The sequence below is a fragment of the Bombina bombina genome, chromosome 1, assembly GCF_027579735.1.
Source record: "Bombina bombina isolate aBomBom1 chromosome 1, aBomBom1.pri, whole genome shotgun sequence".
NCBI classification, from domain to species: domain Eukaryota; kingdom Metazoa; phylum Chordata; class Amphibia; order Anura; family Bombinatoridae; genus Bombina; species Bombina bombina.
Genome location: NC_069499.1, coordinates 1025234131 through 1025256926, shown reverse-complemented (window position 1 = coordinate 1025256926; position 22796 = coordinate 1025234131). Strand labels below are relative to the sequence as shown.

At 36.8% G+C, this 22796-nt stretch overlaps 1 protein-coding gene across 3 annotated transcripts in view; it reads right to left on the bottom strand.

The window, feature by feature from the left end:
• BPI (bactericidal permeability increasing protein) overlaps positions 1–22796 on the bottom strand; it is a 404793-nt gene that overhangs the window by 7717 nt on the left and 374280 nt on the right. For all 3 annotated transcript variants that reach the window (XM_053718972.1, XM_053718811.1, XM_053718892.1), the window contains 6 exons: positions 21084–21260; positions 20331–20390; positions 20066–20233; positions 19347–19414; positions 16854–16896; positions 10688–10751 (listed from right to left, as the gene is read on the bottom strand). In XM_053718972.1, coding sequence (XP_053574947.1) covers positions 10688–10751; positions 16854–16896; positions 19347–19414; positions 20066–20233; positions 20331–20390; positions 21084–21260 — 580 coding nt within the window. The remainder of the gene's footprint in view (positions 1–10687; positions 10752–16853; positions 16897–19346; positions 19415–20065; positions 20234–20330; positions 20391–21083; positions 21261–22796) is intronic.

Here is a 22796-nt window from a genome sequence, read left to right as displayed (position 1 = left end):
AAAACAATTTTGAGATAAATTGCAATTTTTTTAATCAATAAAGTGATATATATTCTAGAAGATTCTGTGACACATAAAAAGACCATACTACTTATAGTAAGAGGTGTCAAGTGCGCATTTAGTTTCAGCTGTGACAGTGGGGTAATTTCCTTGTCTATTTATTTTGACTAAGACTTTTAGATGAAAAGGAAATTGCAAGAATGGCAGCAACAGAGCACTTTTCTCAATCAGTGCCCAGACGTTTAGAATCAGAAATGGACATTTTTCAATGTTGGTAATCGATTTTTATTTGCGTGTGTATATTTGCATGCGTATATTTGTGTGAGTATATTTGTGTGTATGAGTGTGCGTGTATATGTGTGTATATTTGTGTGTATGTGTGTGCGTGTATATGTGTGTATATTTGTGTGTATGTCTGTGCATGTACATGTGTGTATATTTGTGTGTATGTGTGTGCATGTATATGTGTGTATATTTGTGTGCATGTACATGTGTGTATATTTGTGTGTATGTGTGTGCATGTATATGTGTGTGTATTTGTGTGTATGTGTGTGTGTGTATACTGTATGTGTGTATATTTGCATGCGTATATTTGTGTGTAAGTGTGTGCGTGTATATGTGTGTATATTTGTGTGTATGTCTGTGCGTGTATATTTGTGTGTATATGTCTGTGTGTGTATATGTGTGTTTATTTGTGTGTATGTGTGTGCGTGTATCTGTGTGTATATTTGCATGCGCATATTTGTGTGAGTATATTTGTGTGTATGTCTGTGCGTGTATATTTGTGTATATTTGTGTGTATGTGTGTGCGTGTATATGTGTGTATATTTGTGTGTATGTGTTTGCATGTATATGTGTGTATATTTGTGTGTATGTGTGTGCATGTATATGTGTGTATATTTGCATGCGTATATTTGTGTGAGAATATTTGTGTGTATGTGTGTGCGTGTATATGTGTGTATATTTGTGTGTATGTGTGTGCGTGTATATGTGTGTATATTTGTGTGTATGTGTGTGCATGCATATGTGTGTATATTTGTGTGTATGTGTGTGCATGTATATGTGTGTATATTTGCATGCGTATATTTGTGTGAGAATATTTGTGTGTATGTGTGTGCGTGTATATTTGTGTATATTTGTGTGTATGTGTGTGCATGTATATGTGTGTATATTTGTGTGTATGTGTGTGCATGTATATGTGTGTATATTTGTGTGTATGTGTGTATATTTGTGTGTATGTGTGTGCGTGTATATGTGTGTATATTTGTGTGTATGTGTGTGTGTGTATATGTGTGTATATTTGTGTGTATGTGTGTGCATGTATATGTGTGTATATTTGTGTGTATGTGTGTATATTTGTGTGTATGTGTGTGTGTGTATATGTGTGTATATTTGTGTGCATGTGTGTGCATGTATATGTGTGTATATTTGTGTGTATTTGTGTGCATGTATATGTGTGTATATTTGTGTGTATGTGTGTATATTTGTGTGTATGTGTGTGCGTGTATATGTGTGTATATTTGCATGCGTATATTTTTGTGAGAATATTTGTGTGTATGTGTGTGCGTGTATATTTGTGTATATTTGTGTGTATGTGTGTGCGTGTATATGTGTGTATATTTGTGTGTATGTGTGTGCGTGTATATGTGTGTATATTTGTGTGTATGTGTGTGCGTGTATATGTGTGTATATTTGTGTGTATGTGTGTGCGTGTATATGTGTGTATATTTGTGTGTATGTGTGTGCGTGTTTATGACACAGGATGATACATTTCCAGTATGTTAGCAGATAATCTGTTCAGCTACCTACAAATGTTCAAAAGCTCTATTACTGAGAATACAGTCTTGTCTCACCTGTAGAGAGAAATGAGTCTGCATACTGAGAAACTGCTTAGCTGCCCAGTGGGTACTAGCAGATGGTAATTTGCAGAGTTACAGAAGGTTTCTGTTTATCGTTTTTGTGTTCACTGCAAAACTGTTTGCCTGTAAGTCTCTATGTTTTTTTATGTCAACTGACAGTGCAGTTCTTTCTGACGCACTCACCCCACTATTGTAATTATGATATCTTTGGATGTTAAAATGTGTGGTAATGATGTCACTACATCATGTGACTGTGACACGCAGATCACTATGAAGCTTGCAATATGAAAGCAGAAGAATTTTAAAATCTACTTTAGTTAAAACCCCTGAACTTGATTAATAACTGTCAGCCAGATTACGAGTTTTGCGTTATGGCTGGCTCGCTACTAACTTGAAAGTTATTTCCACTGCTCAACTTTAATAGCGCTGCTATTACAGGTTTGCAAAAACACAGAGTTTGCGGGCGATATTGCAGTGTTTAGTTCCATACCGCACACAAATACCAGCACTGTTTTGAGCTGCTTTGACGTGCTCGTGCACAATTTCCCCATAGACATCAATGGGGAGAGCCGGCTAAAAAAAAAAATAACACCTGCAATGACGGAGCGTAAAGCTCCGTAACGCAGTCCCATTAATGTCTATGGGGAAAGAAAACATATGTTTAAACCTAGCACCCTAACATAAACACCGAGTCTAAACACCCCTAATTTGCTGCCCCAGACATCGCCAACAACTACCTACACTTATTAACCCGTAATCTGCCGTCCCCAATGTTGACGCCACCTACCTACACTTATTAACCCGTAATCTGCCGCCCCCAATGTCGACGCCACCTACATAAATTTATTAACCCCTAATCTGCCGTCCCCAACGTCGCCGCCGCCATTATACTAAAGTTATTACCCCTAAACCTCTGGCCTCTCACATCACTAACACTAAATAAATATATTAACCCCTAAACCTAACCCTAAGTCTAACCCTAACACCCCTAACTTTAATATAATTAAAATAAATCTAAATAAAAATTACTATTAATACCTTAATAATACCTATTTAAGACTAAATACTTATCTGTAAAATAAATCCCAAGCTAGCTACACTATAATTAATAGTTACATTGTAGCTATCTTAGGTTTTATTTTTATTTCACAGCTAAGTTTGCATTTATTTTAACTAGGTAGACTAGTTAGTAAATAGTTATTAACTATTTACTAGCTACCTAGTTAAAATAAATACAAATTTACCTGTAAATTAAAACCTAACCTGAGTTACACTAAAACCTAACATTGCATTTTTATTTCAAAAAAAGGAAATAAGTAAATAACTTTATTTCTAGCATTCCAATTTTTTTTCTTTTTTTTTTCTGTCTGTGTGGGTAATTAGGGGTGGGATTATTTTCACCTGTGTGGGCCTTGCAAGGCTATAAATTTAGCACATTTACTCTGTGAGCTTGCTCTTTCAGGCTTGCTGTATTGATTCTCTGTTAAAGTAACATTGTCTGTTTAAGTATAATAGTTAGCTAACCAAGGTAGTTAGGCAAACAAGGTTTTGGGGTAACCAAGGGGAAATATATGTATTTTATACTTTTAAGTTAAACCTTTTATTAAGTATGTGTGAGAATCTCATTCAGTGTACAGCTTGCCACATGTTTGCCTCACTGGAGCAGCCGCTTCTGGGATTATATGTTTGTGGCAAGTGCGAGCATATTGTCTCTTTAGAAACTCGTATGGGGGATCTGGAGGAACGAATTGCAACACTACATGAAATTCAGACACTTGAAAGGGAAATGGATAGGACTGAGCTGGTTGTTAATGGTTCCAGCAGTGGGAATAGGGAGGATTCAGATGAGGAGACTCCAGGATGTAGTTGGGTCACAGTTAGAGGGCGAAGTAAAGGTAAGTGGAAGAGACAGGCCAGTTCTGAGCTGGTACACCCCAATAGATTTGCCAGATTAAGTGAAGATGTTGGGGATATCAGTTCAGGGGTGGCAGTGTCAGAGAGGGCTGTGTTGCCTAGTATAGTGAACTTTCCTTTAGCTGTGAAAGAGGAGCATACTATGGTGAGCAGTCCTTCAGTCATGGAAGAGGGGCATACAAGTCAGGGCCAGAGGCAGATGTTGGTGGTAGGAGACTCTATTATAAGGAAGGTTGATAGGGTAATTTGTCATCCAGACCCTTTACATAGAACAATTTGCTGTCTTCCAGGGGCTCGTGTTAGGCATATTGTGGAGCGTATTGATAGAATGTTAGAGGGATGTGGGTCTGATCCTGCAGTCATGGTGCATATTGGTACTAATGAAGGAATCAGTGGGAGATGGAGAGTCCTAAAAAATGACTTCAGGGAGTTAGGTAGCAAGCTTAAAGCAAGGACCTCCAAAGTAATATTTTCTGAGATATTACCAGTGCCGTGTGTTAACTCAGTAAGGCAGAAGGAGCTAAGGTCTGTTAATTCATGGCTAAAAACATGGTGTAAAAACGAGGGGTTTGACTTTTTAGAACACTGGGCTGATTTTTCACTAGGGTACAATTTGTACAGTAAGGATGGATTGCACCTGAATGACATGGGTGCAGGTGTGTTGGGGGAAAGGATGGTAGCACGTTTAGAGAACCTTTTAAACTAGGCAAAGGGGGGAGGGTCAATTAGAACAAAATAGAACAGAGAGATCAGTCTGTGAATATGTCACTCCCTTAATATCTCAACGAAGGGATGACTTAAGAAATGTCACATTAGAAAGTATAGAGGAAAGCACACCAAGTAGCAGCAGAAAGCACATGAAAATTAAATGTATGAAAACAAATGCAAGAAGCATGACAGGTAAAATGGGGGAGCTGACGCTCTTAGTTGCAGAAGAGGACTATGATGTTATCAGTATAACTGAAACTTGGTGGGATGATTCACATGACTGGGCAGTTAACTTAGAGGGGTTATACTTTATTTAGGAGGGACAGGAATAATAAAAGGGGTGGAGGAATCTGCATGTATATTAAACCTAACCTTAAAAATACAATAAGGGTAGATATTTATGTTACAGGCGACAATGTAGAGACCCTGTGGGAGGAAATAAAGATTGGGGGGAAAAAATAAAAATAAAATATTATTAGGAACATGCTACAAGCCCCCCAACATTAGTGACCTGGATGAAACTCAACTACTAATGCAAATAGGTAAGGGTGCTAATAGTGCTGTAATTATGGGAGATTTTAACTACCCTGATATAAACTGGGCCAATGAAACTAGTAATTCAGCTAAGGGGGATAGATTTTTTAAATGTTCTCAGGGATAACTTCTTGTCACAATTAATAGACTAGCCAACTAGGATGGAGTAAAGCTATATTGGATTTAGTGCTATCAAACAATACAGATATATCAAACATAGAAGTTAAAGAACATTTGGGTAACAGTGATCATAACATGGTCACATTTGAAATCTCTTTTCATATGCAGTGTTTTAAAGGCTTAAATAAGACTGTTAATTTCAAGAAAGCAAAATTCAACGATTTAAGGAAATCATTAAATAATATAAATTGGGACAATGTATTTTCTAATAAAAATACAGAGGATAAATTGATAATATTTAAACATTTGTTAAATAAATATACATATCAACACATACCATATGGTTATAAAAATAAAAATAAAAAAACTTAGCCGTTATGGCTAAATAAAAATGTGTTAAGAGAAATTAGGAAAAAACGTAGGGCATTTAAATTATTAAAAGAAAATAGTACAGACTCAGCATACAATATTTATAAGGAATGTAACAAAGCATGCAAAAAAGCAATCAAATTAGCCAAAATTGAAAATGAAAAATTAATTGCCAAGGATTCTAAGTCTAACCCTAAAAGGTTCTTTAAGTAGATAAATAGCAAAAAATCTAAGAAGGATAATATAGGTACATTTAAATGCGTTGAGGGTAGCATGATAAATAATGACAGGGAGAAGGCTGAGGTACTAAACCAGTTTTTTTCTTCAGTATACACAATAGAGGAACCATTGAATGATACTTTGTAACAGAATAGAACATGCCAGTCCATACCACTAACTGGGTTTTGTTTAGAGGATATCAGGAAAAAACTGGAAAATATTAAGGTAAATAAAACTCCAGGCCCAGATGGAATACACCCAAGGGTGTTAAGGGAACTTAGCACTGTTATAGACAAACCTTTACTCTTAATTTTTCAAGACTCATTATCCTCAGGCATGGTACCCCAGGATTGGTGTAAAGCTGATGTGGTGCCACTCTTCAAAAAGGGAAGCAGGGATGATCCAGGAAGCTATAGACCAGTTAGTCTGACATCAATAGTGGGGAAAATATTTGAAGGGATTATAAGGGATTATATTGATGAGCATATTCGTGTAAACAAGATTATGAGTTCTAATCAGCATGGCTTTAGGAGAAATAGATCATGTCAAACTAATCTAATTAGATTCTACGAGAAAGTAAGTAAAAATATAGATAAAGGGGAATCAGTTGATGTGATATACTTAGATGTTGCAAAGGCATTTGATACAGTGCCACATGAGAGATTAATGCACAAAATGAAGGGACTGGGAATAGCTGAAAATGTTAGCTCATGGATAAGTAACTGGATAAAAGATAGGGAGCAACGAGTAGTAGTAAATGGATCATACTCAGATTGGACAAAGGTAATCAGTGGCGTCCCCCAGGGATCAGTACTGGGCCCTGTTCTTTTTAATATTTTTATAAATGACTTGGAGCAAGGATTAAATAGCGACATCTCTATTTTTGCAGATGATACTAAGTTAAGTAAGGTCATTAGGTCAGAGCAGGACGAACTCTCTTTACAAAGGGATTTGCTAAAATTAGAACTATGGGCAAGTGAATGGAAAATGAGATTTAATACGGAAAAATGCAAGGTTCTACATTTTGGAAGTAAAAATAAACAGGCTACGTATTTTTTAAATGGGACAAGACAAACACAGGAGGAAAGGGATTTGGGAGTAGTAATAGATAACAAGCTAAAGATGAGTGCACAATGCAGGGCAGCGGCTTCAAAGGCTAATAAGATACTAGCATGTATTAAAAGAGGCATTGATTCAAGGGAGGAAAGCATAATTCATTATATAAAGCCCTGGTAAGACCTCACCTTGAGTTTGGAGTGCAGTTCTGGGGACCGATTGCTAAAAAAGATATTGCAGAACTAGAAAAAGTTCAGAGAAGGGCCACAAAGCTAATAAGGGGATTGGAGAAATTAACCTATGAGGAGGGGCTAGCCAAACTGGGTCTGTTCTCTTTAGAAAAAAGGCGCTTGAGAGGTGACATGATTACTTTATATAAATATATTCAAGGCCCATATACAAAGATGGCAGAAGCTCTGTTTATTCCAAGAAAATTGTTTCTGACAAGAGGTCATAATTTAAGGTTGGAGGAAAGGAGATTTAATCTCCTGCAACGGAAACGTTTTTTCACTGTAAGAGCAATAAAATTGTGGAACTCATTACCAAAGGAGGTAGTGAATGCCAATACCATAGATACATTTAAAAATTGTCTGTATAAATTTCTGTATATAAACAAAATTCATGGATATGATTGCTAGTATTAAATGGGTCACATTTTAATGGGGTTACTTTTTGTAAGTATTTTAGATTTGTATAGGTTGAACTCGATGGACTTCAGTCTTTTTACAACCTTATCTACTATGTTACTATGTATGTTACACTAAAATGAAATAAATTAAATTAAAAAAATACATTTATCTAAATTACAAAAAAATAATAAACACTAAATTACACAAAATAAAAAAAGAACTTATCAAAAAGAAAAACAAATTACTCCTAATCTAATAGCCCTATCAAAATAAAAAAGCTCCCCCCAAAATAATAAAACTCCTAGCCTACACTAAACTGCCAATAGCCCTTAAAAGGGCCTTTTACGGGGCATTGCCCCAAAGAAATCAGCTCTTTTACCTGTAAAAAAAAATACAAACAACCCCCCAACAGTAAACCCACCACCCACACAACCAACCCCTCCAAATAAAAACCTACCTAAAAAACCTAAGCTCCCCATTGCCCTGAAAAGGGCATTTGAATGGGCATTGCCCTTAAAAGGGCATTTAGCTCTTTAACGGGGCCCAAAGTCCCTAATCTAAAAGTAAAACCCACCCAATAAACCCTTAAAAAAACCTAACACTAACCCCCGAAGATCCACTTACAGTTTTTTAAGACTGGACATCCATCCTCATCCATCCGGGAGAAGTCTTCATCCAAGCGGCAAGAAGTCCTCAACGAAGCCGGGAGAAGTCTTCATCCAAGCGGCAAGAAGTCGTCATCAAGATGGTATCTTCTATCTTCATCCTTCTGACGCGGAGCGGCTCCAACTTCAAGACATCCGTCGCAGAGCATTCTCTTCATACGGTCTGAGCCGTACACTGAAGGTTCCCTTTAAGGGACGTCATCCAAGATGGTGTCCCTTGTACTCCGATTGGCTGATAGAATTCTATCAGCCAATCGGAATAAAAGGGTAAAAAAGGGTAAAAAAAGGGTAAAAAAATCCTATTGGCTGATGCAATCAGCCAATAGGATTGGGCTTCAATCCTATTGGCTGATCCAATCAGCCAATAGGATTGAGCTCACATTCTATTGGCTGTTCCAATCAGTCAATCGGAATTCAAGGGACGCCATCTTGGATGACGTCATTTAAAGGGAAACTTCATTCTTCAATAGCCATCGAAAGAAGAGGATGCTCCGCACTGGATGTCTTGAAGATGGAGCCGCTCCGCGTCGCAAGGAAGATAGAAGATGCCGTCTGGATGAAGACTTCTGCTCGCCTGGAGGACGACGTCTTGCCGCTTGGATGAAGACTTCTCCCGGCTTCGTTGAGGACTTCTTGCCGATTGGATGAAGACTTCTCCCGGCTGGATGAGGATGGATGTCCTGTCTTCAAAAACTGTAAGTGGATCTTCGGGGATAGTGTTAGGTTTTTTTAAGGGTTTATTGGGTGGGTTTTATTTTTAGATTAGGGACTTTGGGCACCGTAAAAGAGCTAAATGCCCTTTTAAGGGCAATGGCCATCCAAATGCCCTTTTCAGGGCAATTGGGAGCTTAGGTTTTTTAGGTACATTTTTATTTGGGGGGTTGATTGTGTGGGTGGTGGGTTTTACTGTTGGGGGGTTCTTTGTATTTTTTTTTACTGTTAAAAGAGCTGATTTCTTTGGGGCAATGCCCCGCAAAAAGCCCTTTTAAGGGCTATTAGCAGTTTAGTGTAGGCTAGGGGTTTTATTATTTTGGGGGGGCTTTTTTATTTTGATAGGGCTATTAGATTAAGTGTAATTAGTTTAAATATTTGATCATTTCTTTTTTATTTTGTGTAATTTAGTGTTTATTATTTTTTGTAATTTAGATAAATGTATTTTTTTAATTTAATTTATTTAATTTTAGTGTAATGTTAGGTTTAACTGTAAGACAGGTTAGGTTTTATTTTACAGATTAATTTGTATTTATTTTTACTAGGTAGTTAGTAAATAGTTAATAACTATTTACTAACTAGTCTACCTAGTTAAAATAAATATAAACTTACCTGTGACATAAAAATAAAACCTAAGATAGCTACAATGTAACTATTAGTTATATTGTAGCTAGCTTAGGTTTTATTTTACAGGTAAGTATGTATTTATTTTTAAATAGGAATAATTTAGGTATTAATTGTAATTTTTATTTGGAATTATTTTAATTATGTTAAGGTTAGTGGGAGTTAGGGTTAGGGTTATGTTAGGGTTAGACTTAGGGTTAGGGGTTAATAACTTTAGTATAGTGGCGGCAACATTGGGGGCAGCAGATTAGGGGTTAATAAGTGTAGTTAGCTGGCGGCGATTTTGGGGGCAGCAGATTAGGGGTTAATAACAGTAATGCAGGTTGTGGCAATGTTAGGGACAGCAGATTAGGGGTTAATAAGTGTATGTAGGTGGCTACGACATTGGGGGCAGCAGATTAGGGGTTAATAATATTTAACTAGTGTTTACGATGTGGGAGTGCTGCGGTTTAGGGGTTAATATGTTTATTATAGTGGCGGCGATGTCCGGAGAGGCAGATTAGGGGTTAATAATTTTATTTTAGTGTTTGCGATGCGGGAGGGCCTCGGTTTAGGGGTTAATAGATCGTTTATGGGTGTTAGTGTACTTTGTAACAATTTGGTTATGAGTTTTATGCTACAGCTCTGTAAAGTAAAACTCATAACTACTGACTTTCAGGTGATGGTACAGATCTTGTAGTTATGGGTTGTACCGCTCACTTTTTGGCCGGACAGGCAAACTCGTAATACCAGCACTATGGAAGTCCCATTGAAAAATAACTTTTTGAAAGGTGCGGTAGTTACGTTGTGTGACGGCCAAAAAAGTGTGCGGTACAGCCATACCTACAAGACTCATAATAGCAGAGTTAGTGAAAAAGTAGCGTTATGAAGCTTTTTCATTCATAACGCAAAACTCGTAATCTAGCCATGAGTATAGTATATGACATTTGTAAATATGTTTTTTTGGAGGTGGGAATAACGTTTTAAATATGAGTAGATTTGTAGGTTTGATTGCTACTACATATATAGTTGTGATACTTGAAAAAGATAAGCAAGCCAGAAGTTTGAATCTGGATGTCTAAACAATAAAATATTTGTTGAATTGTGCCTTTACACTGCAAACATTTGAAATGTCTAAATGATTTGTATCAAGCTCCCTGGCAAATGAATCTTGAAAGCAGTGTGTGCCATGAACGCTATTTCATAAAATATATGTATAAATAAATAAATAATGCTAGAATGTTTGCTAGAAATGTCACCAGTGTCTTGCTTATATTCAGTCACAGTATTATTAACATACCATTTACTTGTGGGAGCAGGACATTTGAGATATAATAGTTTACTGCCAAATTTAATACTGTCACCTAGAAACAAAAACAAAAAAGTATTATTTTAATGAAGGAGACGTACAAAAGTCAAGTGAATTCACAATTGTTATACTAAAGGGGCATAAAACATAAAAAATATCTGCAATACATAGCAGCGTTTGCATTACTTAAAGGGCCACTAAAACCAGAATTAAACTTTCATGATTCAGCTAAAGCACACAATTTTAAACAGCTTTCCAATTCACATCCATTATCTAAATATGCACAATCTTTTTTATATTTACACTTTTTGAGCCACCAGCTGCTGCTGAGCATGTGCAAGATTCACAGAATATACATATATAATTTGTGATTGGCTGGTGGCTGTCACATGATGTAGTGCAATGGAAAATAAAACTAACTGAAATTTGTCAGAATAAAATCTACTACTTTTGAAAATCCAACTGATTTTGCAGTGTCTTTTTATTATGTAGTTATTGATTATGCTTTTCTGTTTTCAGTGGTCCTTTAAAGGGATAGTAAAGTTAAAATTTAAACTTTGATGAATCAGACAGAACATGCAATTTTAAAAAAAGTTCAAATTTACTTAATTTGCTTTGTTCTCTTGGTATCCTTTAATGAAGAGTAAACCTAAGTTGGTTCAGAATCAGCAATGCACTACTCTGGAAATAGATAGTGATCAATGCCTGCACATACTGTATATGCCTCTTGTCATTGGCTCACCAGATTTATTCAGCTAGCTTCCAGTAGTGCATTGCTGTTCCTGGGCCTGCATAGGTTTACTCTTTAACAAAGGACACCAAGGCAATAAAAAAAAACATGTTTTTCAAAATGGCTTCTGAATTATGAAAGCTTATATTTAACTTTAAAGTCCCTATAAAACACTTCATTGCATTCATACATTGTGATCTTTTTTCTTGTTTCAGTTTATACCTCAAAAGTATGATTCAGCTAAATGTTTAGCACATTATTTAAAAAAGTAAAAGACCATATTTATTATTGTGAAATAAGTAGGTGCAAAAATATTAACATGAAAAAAACCTGCAAATTAGATGGACTGGAATACCACTGTCAGACCTGCCTAATGCAAAACATTGGCAAAGTTAAAGGGACAAAATGGTCAAAGATGAAATATTCAGAGATATATGCAGAAATATCTTTTTTTCCTAACCTCCCAACTCTCAAGCACTTTTTGTTTGATATGATTAAACCAGGCTTTGAGGCCTAGTTATCAACGTGTCTACTTACCTGCCTTCGCCGGCCCAATACGCCTGCCTGAGCTCGCCTACCATCGACGCCGCGGACCTGAATAATCTCGGCAAAGTTATCAAAAAAGCTGTCAAAAAGCGGCGCACCAAGTATGGGACGATGAGCAGCGGACTGTGATAGTTATCACTCATCCGATCTCGCTGCTCTTCGACTTTTTCCCAGCTTTATTGATACCCCTGTCACTAAGCACCCACACTAAACTACACTGTTCTACCCCCTATACCGGCGCCCCCGGAGCCCCCCACAACTAAATAAATTTATTAACCCCTAAACCGCTGCTCCTAGACCCCGCCGCAACTATAATAAATGTATTAACCCCTAAACCGCCGCTCCCGGAGCCCACCGCCACCTACATTATACCTAGTAACCCCTATCCTGCTCCCCCTATACCGCCGCCACCTATAATAAATTTATTAACCCCTATCCTGCCGATCCCGGACCCCGCCACAACTAAATAAATTTATTAACCCTTAAACCGCCGCTCCCGGACCCCGTCGCAACTATAATAAATGTATTAACCCCTAAACCGCCGCTCCTGGAGCCCACCGCCACCTACATTATACCTACTAACCCCTATCCTGCCCCCCCTACACCGTCGCCATGTATAATAAATTTATTAACCCCTATCCTGCCCCCCCCTACACCGCCGCCACTAAAATAAAATTTTTAACCCCTAAACCTAAGTCTAACCCTAACCCTAACACCCCCCTAACTTAAATATTAATTAAATACATATAAATATTATAACTCTTATTAACTAAATTAATCCTATTTAAAACTAAATACTTACCTTTAAAATAAACCCTAATATAGCTACAATATTACTAATAATTATATTGTAGCTATTTTAGGATTTATTTTTATTTTACAGGCAAATTTCAATTTATTTTAACTAGGTACAATAGCTATTAAATAGTTATTAACTATTTAATAGCTACCTAGTTAAAATAAAGACAAATTTACCTGTAAAATAAATCCTAACCTAAGTTACAATTACAACTAACACTACACTATCATTAAATAAATTATTCCTATTTAAACTAAATACTTACCTGTAAAATAAACCCTAAGATAGCTACAATGTAATTAATAATTACATTGTAGCTATTTTAGGATTTATATTTATTTTACAGGGTAACTTTGTATTTATTTTAGCTAGTTAGAATAGTTATTAAATAGTTATTAACTATTTAATAACTACCTAGCTAAAAGAAATACAAAATTACCTGTAAAATAAATCCTAACCTAAGTTACAATTAAACCTAACACTACACTATCATTAAATTAATTAAATAAATTAGCTACAAACAACTACAATCCATCCGGAGCGGAGCAGAGTCATCCTCATCCTGCTCCGCTCCGGATGGATGAAGATTGAAGACGCCGCCTGGATGATGACTTCAATCGGATGGAAGACTTCTTCAGCGCCCCTTGGATGATGACTTCAATCGGATGTAAGACTTCTTCAGCGCCCCTTGGATGATGACTTCGGCCGCTGCGGATGTCCTCTTCTGTTCCATCGGTGGTCGGCTGGCTGAAGACGGCTAAAGGTAGGATGATCTTCAGGGGGGTAGTGTTAGGTTTATTTAAGGGGGTTTGGGTTAGAGTAGGGGTGTGTGGGTGGTGGGTTTTAATGTTGGGGGGGTTGTAATTTTTTTACAGGAAAAAGAGCTGTTTACTTTGGGGCATGCCCCGCAAAAGGCCCTTTTAAGAGCTGGTAAGGTAATAAAGCTGTTAACTTTCGTAATTTAGAATAGGGTAGGGCATTTTTTTATTTTGGGGGGATTTGTTATTTTATTAGGGGGCTTAGATTAGGTGTAAGTAGCTTAAAATTGTTGTAATATTTTTTAAATGTTTTTACCTTTTTATTTTTTATTTTTTGTAACTTTGTTTTTTTCATTTTTTGTACTTTAGTTAGTTTATTTAATTGTATTTAATTGTAGTTATTTGTAGCTAATTTATTTAATTAATTTAATGATAGTGTAGTGTTAGGTTTAATTGTAACTTAGGTTAGGATTTATTTTACAGGTAATTTTGTATTTCTTTTAGCTAGGTAGTTATTAAATAGTTAATAACTATTTAATAACTATTCTAACTAGCTAAAATAAATACAAAGTTACCTGTAAAATAAATATAAATCCTAAAATAGCTACAATGTAATTATTAATTACATTGTAGCTATCTTAGGGTTTATTTTACAGGTAAGTATTTAGTTTAAATAGGAATAATTTATTTAATGATAGTGTAGTGTTAGGTGTAATTGTAACTTAAGTTAGGATTTATTTTACAGGTAAATTTGTCTTTATTTTAACTAGGTAGCTATTAAATAGTTAATAACTATTTAATAGCTATTGTACCTAGTTAAAATAAATTGAAATTTGCCTGTAAAATAAAAATAAATCCTAAAATATCTACAATATAATTATTATTTATATTGTAGCTATATTAGGGTTTATTTTATAGGTAAGTATTTAGTTTTAAATAGGATTAATTTAGTTAATAAGAATAATATTTATTTAGATGTATTTTAGGGGGGTGTTAGGGTTAGGGTTAGACTTAGGTTTAGGGGTTAATAATTTTATTATAGTGGCGACGGTGTAGGGGGGCAGGATAGGGGTTAATAAATGTATTATAGGTGGCGACAGTGTAGGGGGGGGCAGATTAGGGGTTAATAAGTTTAATATAGGTGGCAGCAGGGTCCGGGAGTGGCGGTTTAGGGGTTAAACAATTTATTTAGTTGTGGCGGGGTCCGGGATCGGCAGGATAGGGGTTAATAAATTTATTATAGGTGGCGGCGGTATAAGGGGGCAGGATAGGGGTTACTAGGTATAATGTAGGTGGCGGTGGGCTCCGGGAGCGGCGGTTTTATTTATAAAAGGTAAACATTTTTAAAAATACAAATGTTGTCAATCAATTTGACAAAATGCCGGGCGGGAGAGCAGTCTATGTTTAAAAAATACCAAGCTAAAGTTACAAAAAATAAAAAAGTAAAATTACAGAAAAAAATAAACAAAGCTATCCAAAATAAAAAATTTAAACCTAAACTAATACCCCTATAAAAATAAAAATCTCCCCCAAAATAAAAACACCCCCAAATCTAATACTAAACTACCAATAGCCCTAAAAAGGGCCTTTTGTAGGGCATTGCCCTAAATTAAACAGCTCTTTTACTTACAAAAATTACCAATTACCCCCAAACAGTAAACCCCCCACACAACCAACCCCCCCAAAATAAAAATAAAAACTAACACTAAAAAAACCTAAACTACACATTGAACCTAAAGGGGCATTTGTATGGGCATTACCCTTAAAGGGGCATTCAGCTCTTTTACAGTCCATTAAATCCCTAATCTTAAAAACGAAACCACCCCCAAAAAAAAAATCCTACGACTAAGCCCCAAATAGGCACTCACCGTTCCTAAAGTCTGGTGGAGAAGGTCTTCGTCCAGGCTGCTCCGTCATCTTCTATTTTCATCCTGCGCAAAGGTGGCGCGGATCTGGAGCGGTGAATCCTCCGCTCCGGATAAAGATAGAAGATGATGGAGCCGCCTGGAAGAAGATTTTCTCCGCCGGACTTCAGGAACAGTGAGTACCTATTTGTGGCTTAGTTTTGCGGTTTAGGGGTTAATAGGTTAATTAGGTTTATTGCGATGTGGGAGTTTGTTGGTTTAGGGGTTTATAGGTTTATTAGGTTTATTGCGATGTGGGGGTTTGTTGGTTTAGGGGTTAATAGGTTTATTAGGTTTATTGCTATGTGGGGTTTGTCAGTTTAGGGGTTAATAGGTTAATTAGGTTTATTGCAATGTGGGAGTTTGGTGGTTCAGTGGTTAATACGTTAATTAGGTTTATTGCGATGTGGGGGGTTGGCGGTTTAGGCATTAATATTTTAATTATTATCTTTGTGCGGGAGGTTAGTTTTTTTTTTTTATACTTCATGCGGGCAGTTACGTGTTTTTTATTTGTATCTTGCGGGCTTTTATGTGTTTTATCGCTATTTCATGCGGGCGGTTGCATGTTTTTTTTTAAGGCTTCGGGTTTGCCTACGCTGCATCCAGGTGGATTCCCGAAAAATGGCAGGGTGGTGAAATTCTATTCTTTTTTCGGAATCCACCGGGATGCAGCTTCGACTGTCTCACTCAGCCAACATTCCTTTGAGGATGCGCGCGCAACTGGCGACACCGACGGACGCGTTACAAACGTGATTATAGTATAGATAATTAATTTTTTAACTAGTCCAGTGAACGTGCTTGTTTTTACACTGATTTTAATTCTTAAATGTACAATTAGAATCATCAAAAATAGCTAAAAATGAGGGATCCCAAAAACAGTTTTTTTCAACTACCAGAACCATGCAGCTTTAACATTAAAGGGAGATGAAACATTTTAACATTGCAAACTAAAATATTTAATTATGCACAGCAAGAAAACAACTTTGTGTTATACTTTCATTATTTATATTGCCCCCTTTTCCTGTTATTTAACTCTGAAAACTGTGGTTTTTCCAATTCTGATAATAGAATATGCACAATGCAGACTTCGAAAGCCTTAGCCTGCCTTACATCTGTCCTTAAATGGCATTAGCAGAGGTGATAAGATAATATTCTGTAAAACGATGCATGTTTTCCAAACAGAATGCCAATAGCAAGCCATGTTTACAATAGTGAGTAGCAAGGATCAGTTCCCCCACAAAAGCAAGGTGTGGCAGAAGTTTGGCAATTAAAAGCCAAGTGCAGTTAAGAAGGTGTTAATGTATTTATAAAGTTTTCACCCTCGTCTGGAATGTCAATTTATTGCAACACTAATGAATGGTTTAGTAATTACAATGTATACTACGTATGTCCCTTTAAGTAATGTATAAACACTACTCACAGAGAAAGGACCCACGTCTGAGTGTTTGAGAACCATTTCAACCCTAGAGTAAACGGAAAGCAGATGTCAATATGAGCATTATGTCACATACCACAGACGCACAAAAGGAATTTTGTCCATCTAATAACAGGGTAAAAAAGTTTTCATTTTTCTAAAATACATTTGGCTAGATTACGAGTCGGTAAGACTTGCAGTGCTAACAAGCCTTTTTTTCTCACCGCTCACTTAAGACAGCGCTGGTATTACGTCTCACCTCAATACCAGTGCTGCTTACGGTAGCGGTGAGCTGGCTGAACGTGCTCATGCACGATTTCCCCATAGGAAACAATTGGGCTGAGACAGCTGAAAAAAAAACTAATACCTGCAAAAAAGCAGCCTTCAGCTTCTAATGCAGCCCCATTGTTTCCTATGGGAAAATACATTTTAAGTCTACACCTAACACCCTAACATGAACCCAGAGTCTAAACACCCCTAATCTTACACTTATTAACCCCTAATCTGCCGCCCCCAACATCGCCGACACCTATATTATCTTATTAACCCCTATTCTGCTGCTACGGACACCGCCGCCACCTACATTATACCTATAAACCCCTAATCTGCTTCCCCCAACATCGCCACCACCTACATTATATGTATTAACCCCTAATCTGCCGCCCCCAATGTCGCCGCAACCTAACTACACTTATTAACCCCTAATCTGCCGCCCTCAACATCGCCGCAACCTAACTACAATTATTAACACCTAATCTGCCGCCACTATAATAAAGTTATTAACCCCTAAACCTAAGTCTAACCCTAACACCCCCTAACTTAAATATCATTTAAATAAATCTAAATAAATATTCCTATCATTAAATAAATTATTCCTATTTAAAACTAAATACTTACCTATAAAATAAACCCTAAGCTAGCTACAATATAACTAATAGTTACATTGTAGCTATCTTAGGATTTATTTTTATTTTACAGGCAACTTTGTATTTATTTTAACTAGGTACAATAGTTATTAAATAGTTATTAACTATTTAATAACTACCTAGCTAAAATAAATACAAAAGTACCTGTAAAATAAACCCTAACCTAAGTTACAATTACACCTAACACTACACTTATATTGTTATATTGTAGCTATCTTAGGGTTTATTTTATAGGTAAGTATTTAGTTTTAAATAGGATTAATTTATTTAATTGTAGTAATTTTATTTTGTTTTATTTAAATTATATTTAAGTTAGGGGGTGTTAGGGTTAGACTTAGGTTTAGGGGTTAATAAATTTAGTATAGTGTCGGCGATGTTAGGGACGGCAGATTAGGGGTTAATAATATTTAACTAGTGTTTGCGAGGCGGGAGTGTGGCGGTTTAGGGGTTAATACATTTATTTAAGTGGCTGCGATTTCCGGTTGGCAGATTAGGGGTTAAAAACTTTATTTAAGTGTTTGTGATGTGGGGGGCCTCGGTTTAGGGGTTAATAGGTAGTTTATGGGTGTTAGTGTACTTTTTAGCACTTTAGTTAAGAGTTTTATGTTACAGCGTTAGCCCATAAAGCTCTTAACTACTGACTTTTAAATGCGGTATGAGTCTTGACAGGAGAGGGTGTACCGCTCACTTTTTCCAAGACTCGTAATACCGGCGTTAGGAAAATCCCATAGAAAAGATAGGATACGCAATTGACGTAAGGGGATTTGCGGTATGCTCGAGTCACGGAAAAAAAGTGAGCGGTACACCTGTATCTGCCAGACTCGTAATACCAGCGGGCGTTAAAAAGCAGCGTTGGGACCCCTCAACGCTGCTTTTTAAGGCTAACACAAGACTCGTAATCTAGCCGATAATTTTTTAAAAGAAAGTTTTTAGAGAACTTGTTTGTCTGGTTTTCTACTACACACTGCTCTCCTATAATAACTCTTCTAAGCTGCTTTCTTGACTCCATTGACATAAGCATCCTTATAATCTTATTCCTTTTCCTTCTCTCCCAATAATTACCCAGACAGTAAACATAATAAATGTCCCCTTTGTTAATTATTAAATTGACAAAGTGGATATTATAACCATGGAAGAGATACTTATGGAACCACGCATTAGTCCCTTAGTGGTAATATATATATATATATATATATATATATATATATATATATATAAACAAATCCAAAAGGAAGACGTCAGCACCCACATGAAGACAGAAAGCAGCAACGTTTCAGATCCATCCGATCCTTAGTCATGCCTAAGATGCCTAAGAGCATGACTAAGATGCCTAAGAGCATGACGAAAGATCGGATGGATCCGAAACGTTGCTGCTTTCTGTCTTCATGTCACTGTAAATAAAGACAACACTTTGATGAACTGTGGGTGCTGACGTCTTCCTTTTTGGGTTTGTTTCTATGTATTAGAGGTGTGCAAGACCCTCTGGCGTACGTGCAACCCACAAGAAACAACTACTGCAAACCTTTTCTAGCTAAGGCCACAAATAATAATTAAAAAAAAAACCAACTCTTACCTGCTGAGTTCTAAGTTACCCACAATTCTGCCTGAATTTACTGCAATCTTGACCAAGGCATTTGTTGTCTAAAGGAAGAGATTTGTAAAATATTAGCATTTGCTTGCATTATCACTATACTATCACAGTAAATATGTACAATGAATATGTGCATCTGTTGCTGTGTCCATATAACTGATATAGATTGATTCACTGGGGCCTATTTAACAATGGTCTGACGGACCTGATCCGACAGTGCGGATCAGGTCCGACAGACCTCCCTGAATGCGGAGAGCAATACGCTCTCCGTATTAAGCATTGCACCAGCAGCTCTTGTGAGCTGCTGGCGCAACGCCGCCCCCTGCATATTCACGGCCAATCGGCCGCCAGCAGTGGGGTGTCAATCAACCCGATCGTACTCGATCGGGTTGATTTGTGGTGATGTCTGTCCACCTCCTCAGAGCAGGCAGACAGGTTATGGAGCAGTGATCTTTAGACCGCTGCTTCATAACTGGTGTTTCTGAAACAGAGGCCCTCAAGCTCCATCCGGAGCTTGTTAAATGAGCCCCACTGTGTATAGTGACATTTTTTTTTCTACAGCACACATATTAGTATACCCTATGACTCATGAAAATAAAGTTTCATCTATAGATCCTGGTAGTATGATTACAGTTAAAGAGTTAACAATATGTGTTTGTGTTGTTAATTAATCAAAATGTAGAATGTTACCATATACCAACCACATTCAGAAGAAAAAGAGGAGCTAAAGATGAGTTGGGAAGAATAGCATAGGCTTGAATATCCATTACTGGTGAGATGGTCAGATTTCCTGGTTTTATGTTCAAAAATGGAGCAGATGCAGACTCAATCTTCAGCTTCATGAGCATATTGGGGTACATTTTTGATATCTTTAGACAAGCATAAAAAACATATTAAATATGATATTTAATCAAAACAATTAGCTCAAACAGCTGCCAAGCTAAAAACATGTGTTTAATCTCATACCTGAGGTATCAGTGTGCCAAAGGATGAAGTGTTTAGTCGGACACTAAAGTTTTTTGGGATCTAAAATAAAAGATTAAAATGTGTTACATAACTCAGTGCTTTTTTAGACAAAAAAATTGCAACATATTATTGTATCAATGTCACTCAATGTAATAAAAAGGTATACAGATTTTTCCAAAACTTACATTTAAGTCAGGTATATCACTTACATTTAAGTCAGGTATATCACTTACATTTAAGTCAGGTATATCACTTACATTTAAGTCAGGTATCTGTCACCTTTAAAAAAATATATATATATATACTGTGTGTGTATGTATGTATGTATGCATATATATATAATAGAGAGAGAGAGAGAGAGAGAGATTAATAAGGATATGCACTCTCAGAGTTTGTGAAAAAGCAAGTCAAAATGTAATGACGTTTCAGGGTCACAATTAATCCCTTCTTCAGAACTGTTCTAAAGAAGGGGTTAATTGTGACCCCAAAACGTCAATACATTTTTACTTGCTTTTTCACAAACCCTGAGAGTGCATCCTTATTAATCTATTGTACTCCAATAATGCACCCAGGTGGATGATCTCTGGTGGGACTTAAACAACTGGGTGGATGTATATATATATATATATATATATATATATAATATATATATAAATATTTTAAAGGTGACAGATACCTGATTACTTGTCATAAATACTAGCACATACTTCCACAAATGCCATACCAGATTCACACCCACAATCTGTATCATACCATGTCATCCGTGACATTGAAGACAAGAGCCCCTGCCGAATGATAGACAAAGCCGGCTGTGTTGAACAAGTAACTACCAGCAGCAAAGTATACCATAAGATCATGATCCACTGGAAAGGACATAGGCAGAGCTGGGAATGGTGGTGTAGAACGGTGAGAGAGGTAGAAAAATTCCCCCTGTGGATAGAGACTGTGGTTATATATACTTAAGGAGATATACATCCTCTCTGTATAAAAACATTTCATCTGCACATATAACCATTGAAGAAGATATGTTCCCTGTAGATATTCACCTAAGGCATACATTACCGCTATAGATACATACATATTTCCTATATTGTCCCCAATAAACATACCAACACTGAAATTATATTTCTTCTGTTGATAAAACAAAACAGATATATATATATATATTTATATATATTTATTTATATATACAAACACACATATGTAAACAGTCACTCAAGCTCACACTCACGGTACAGTGTACAGCAGCCTGGGGTGCTCTCCCAGGTCTTTTACATTCAATTTATTGTACTGATTATGATTATATAATCCTTTTATGGATATGGTGTACATATCATATCTGTGTGTACGTCTTGTGGTTAAATAATTCAATCAATGGCTGGTATATCGTTGATATGTATACCGAAAGGGATACAATGCACGTTGTAAAATGTCAGTATAAAAAACCCTATATATATATATAAATTGTGACCTCAAAATACTTCTGACACCTCAGTATCTATTTAAAGATTTTCTACCATACTCCTAGAGACTTATGAAGCGCCACTTCTCCAAGATAGTTAAATATGTAATCTTTAGTAATCCTGTAGTATAGGTTTTTTACCTTGGTTTTATTCACTTTTATGTTATATCCATTTTAAGCTGGATCCTACAAGTATTGTGGGCCGGTATATTGCGCTATGGGAGATTCACATGCTCGGCACTACTGCTGATGGTTGCGGCTTGAATGAGTTCTCTAGCGTTCTTGTTGCTTTGACAGCTGTCAAAAGTAAGGTGAGAGCCAGTACATGCATTATGGGAGTGACCAACATTTGGCAATGACGTCACAATGGTGCTGCCGGCCCACTATACGCTCCGTACATTGCAGATGACGCTGGTGTTCTGGTAAGAGGCCGAACTTTTGAAAAGAGCAAACCATGTCACTTCCTGTGACGTAACATCAGCTGTTTTACAAATTTTGGCCCTAATGCTCATGCGTGCCAGCGTCATCACATACCTGGCCGCATACGTCACTGGTAAACTATTTAGACCTGTGGAATTCAGAAACCCTTTCTATAGCGTATGCGTGGGATTTTGTATCACAAATGGAAGTTTATGGAAAGCTGTTTATTCGTCTCCTCTGCAATATTCTGAACTCTGCCCCCCCACTGCAACTACTCCCATTAAGCTGAGTGTCCATGCGTGTAATGACAAACAGCCACTCGGCTATCGCCACTGCTTCCTCTGCTGATCCAATGCAGCTTTTCACAGTCTCCCTTCAATGTCATTGTTTAAACATTTGTTGCAGCAGTAAGCATTGGATCAGCAGAAGCAGCAGTGGCGATAGCCGAGTGGCTGTTTGTCATGCACGCACGGACACTCAGCTTAATGGGAGTAGTTGCAGTGGGGGGGCGGAGTTCAGATTATTGCAGAGGAGACGAATAAACAGCTTTCCATAAACCCCCATTTGTGATACAAAATCCCACG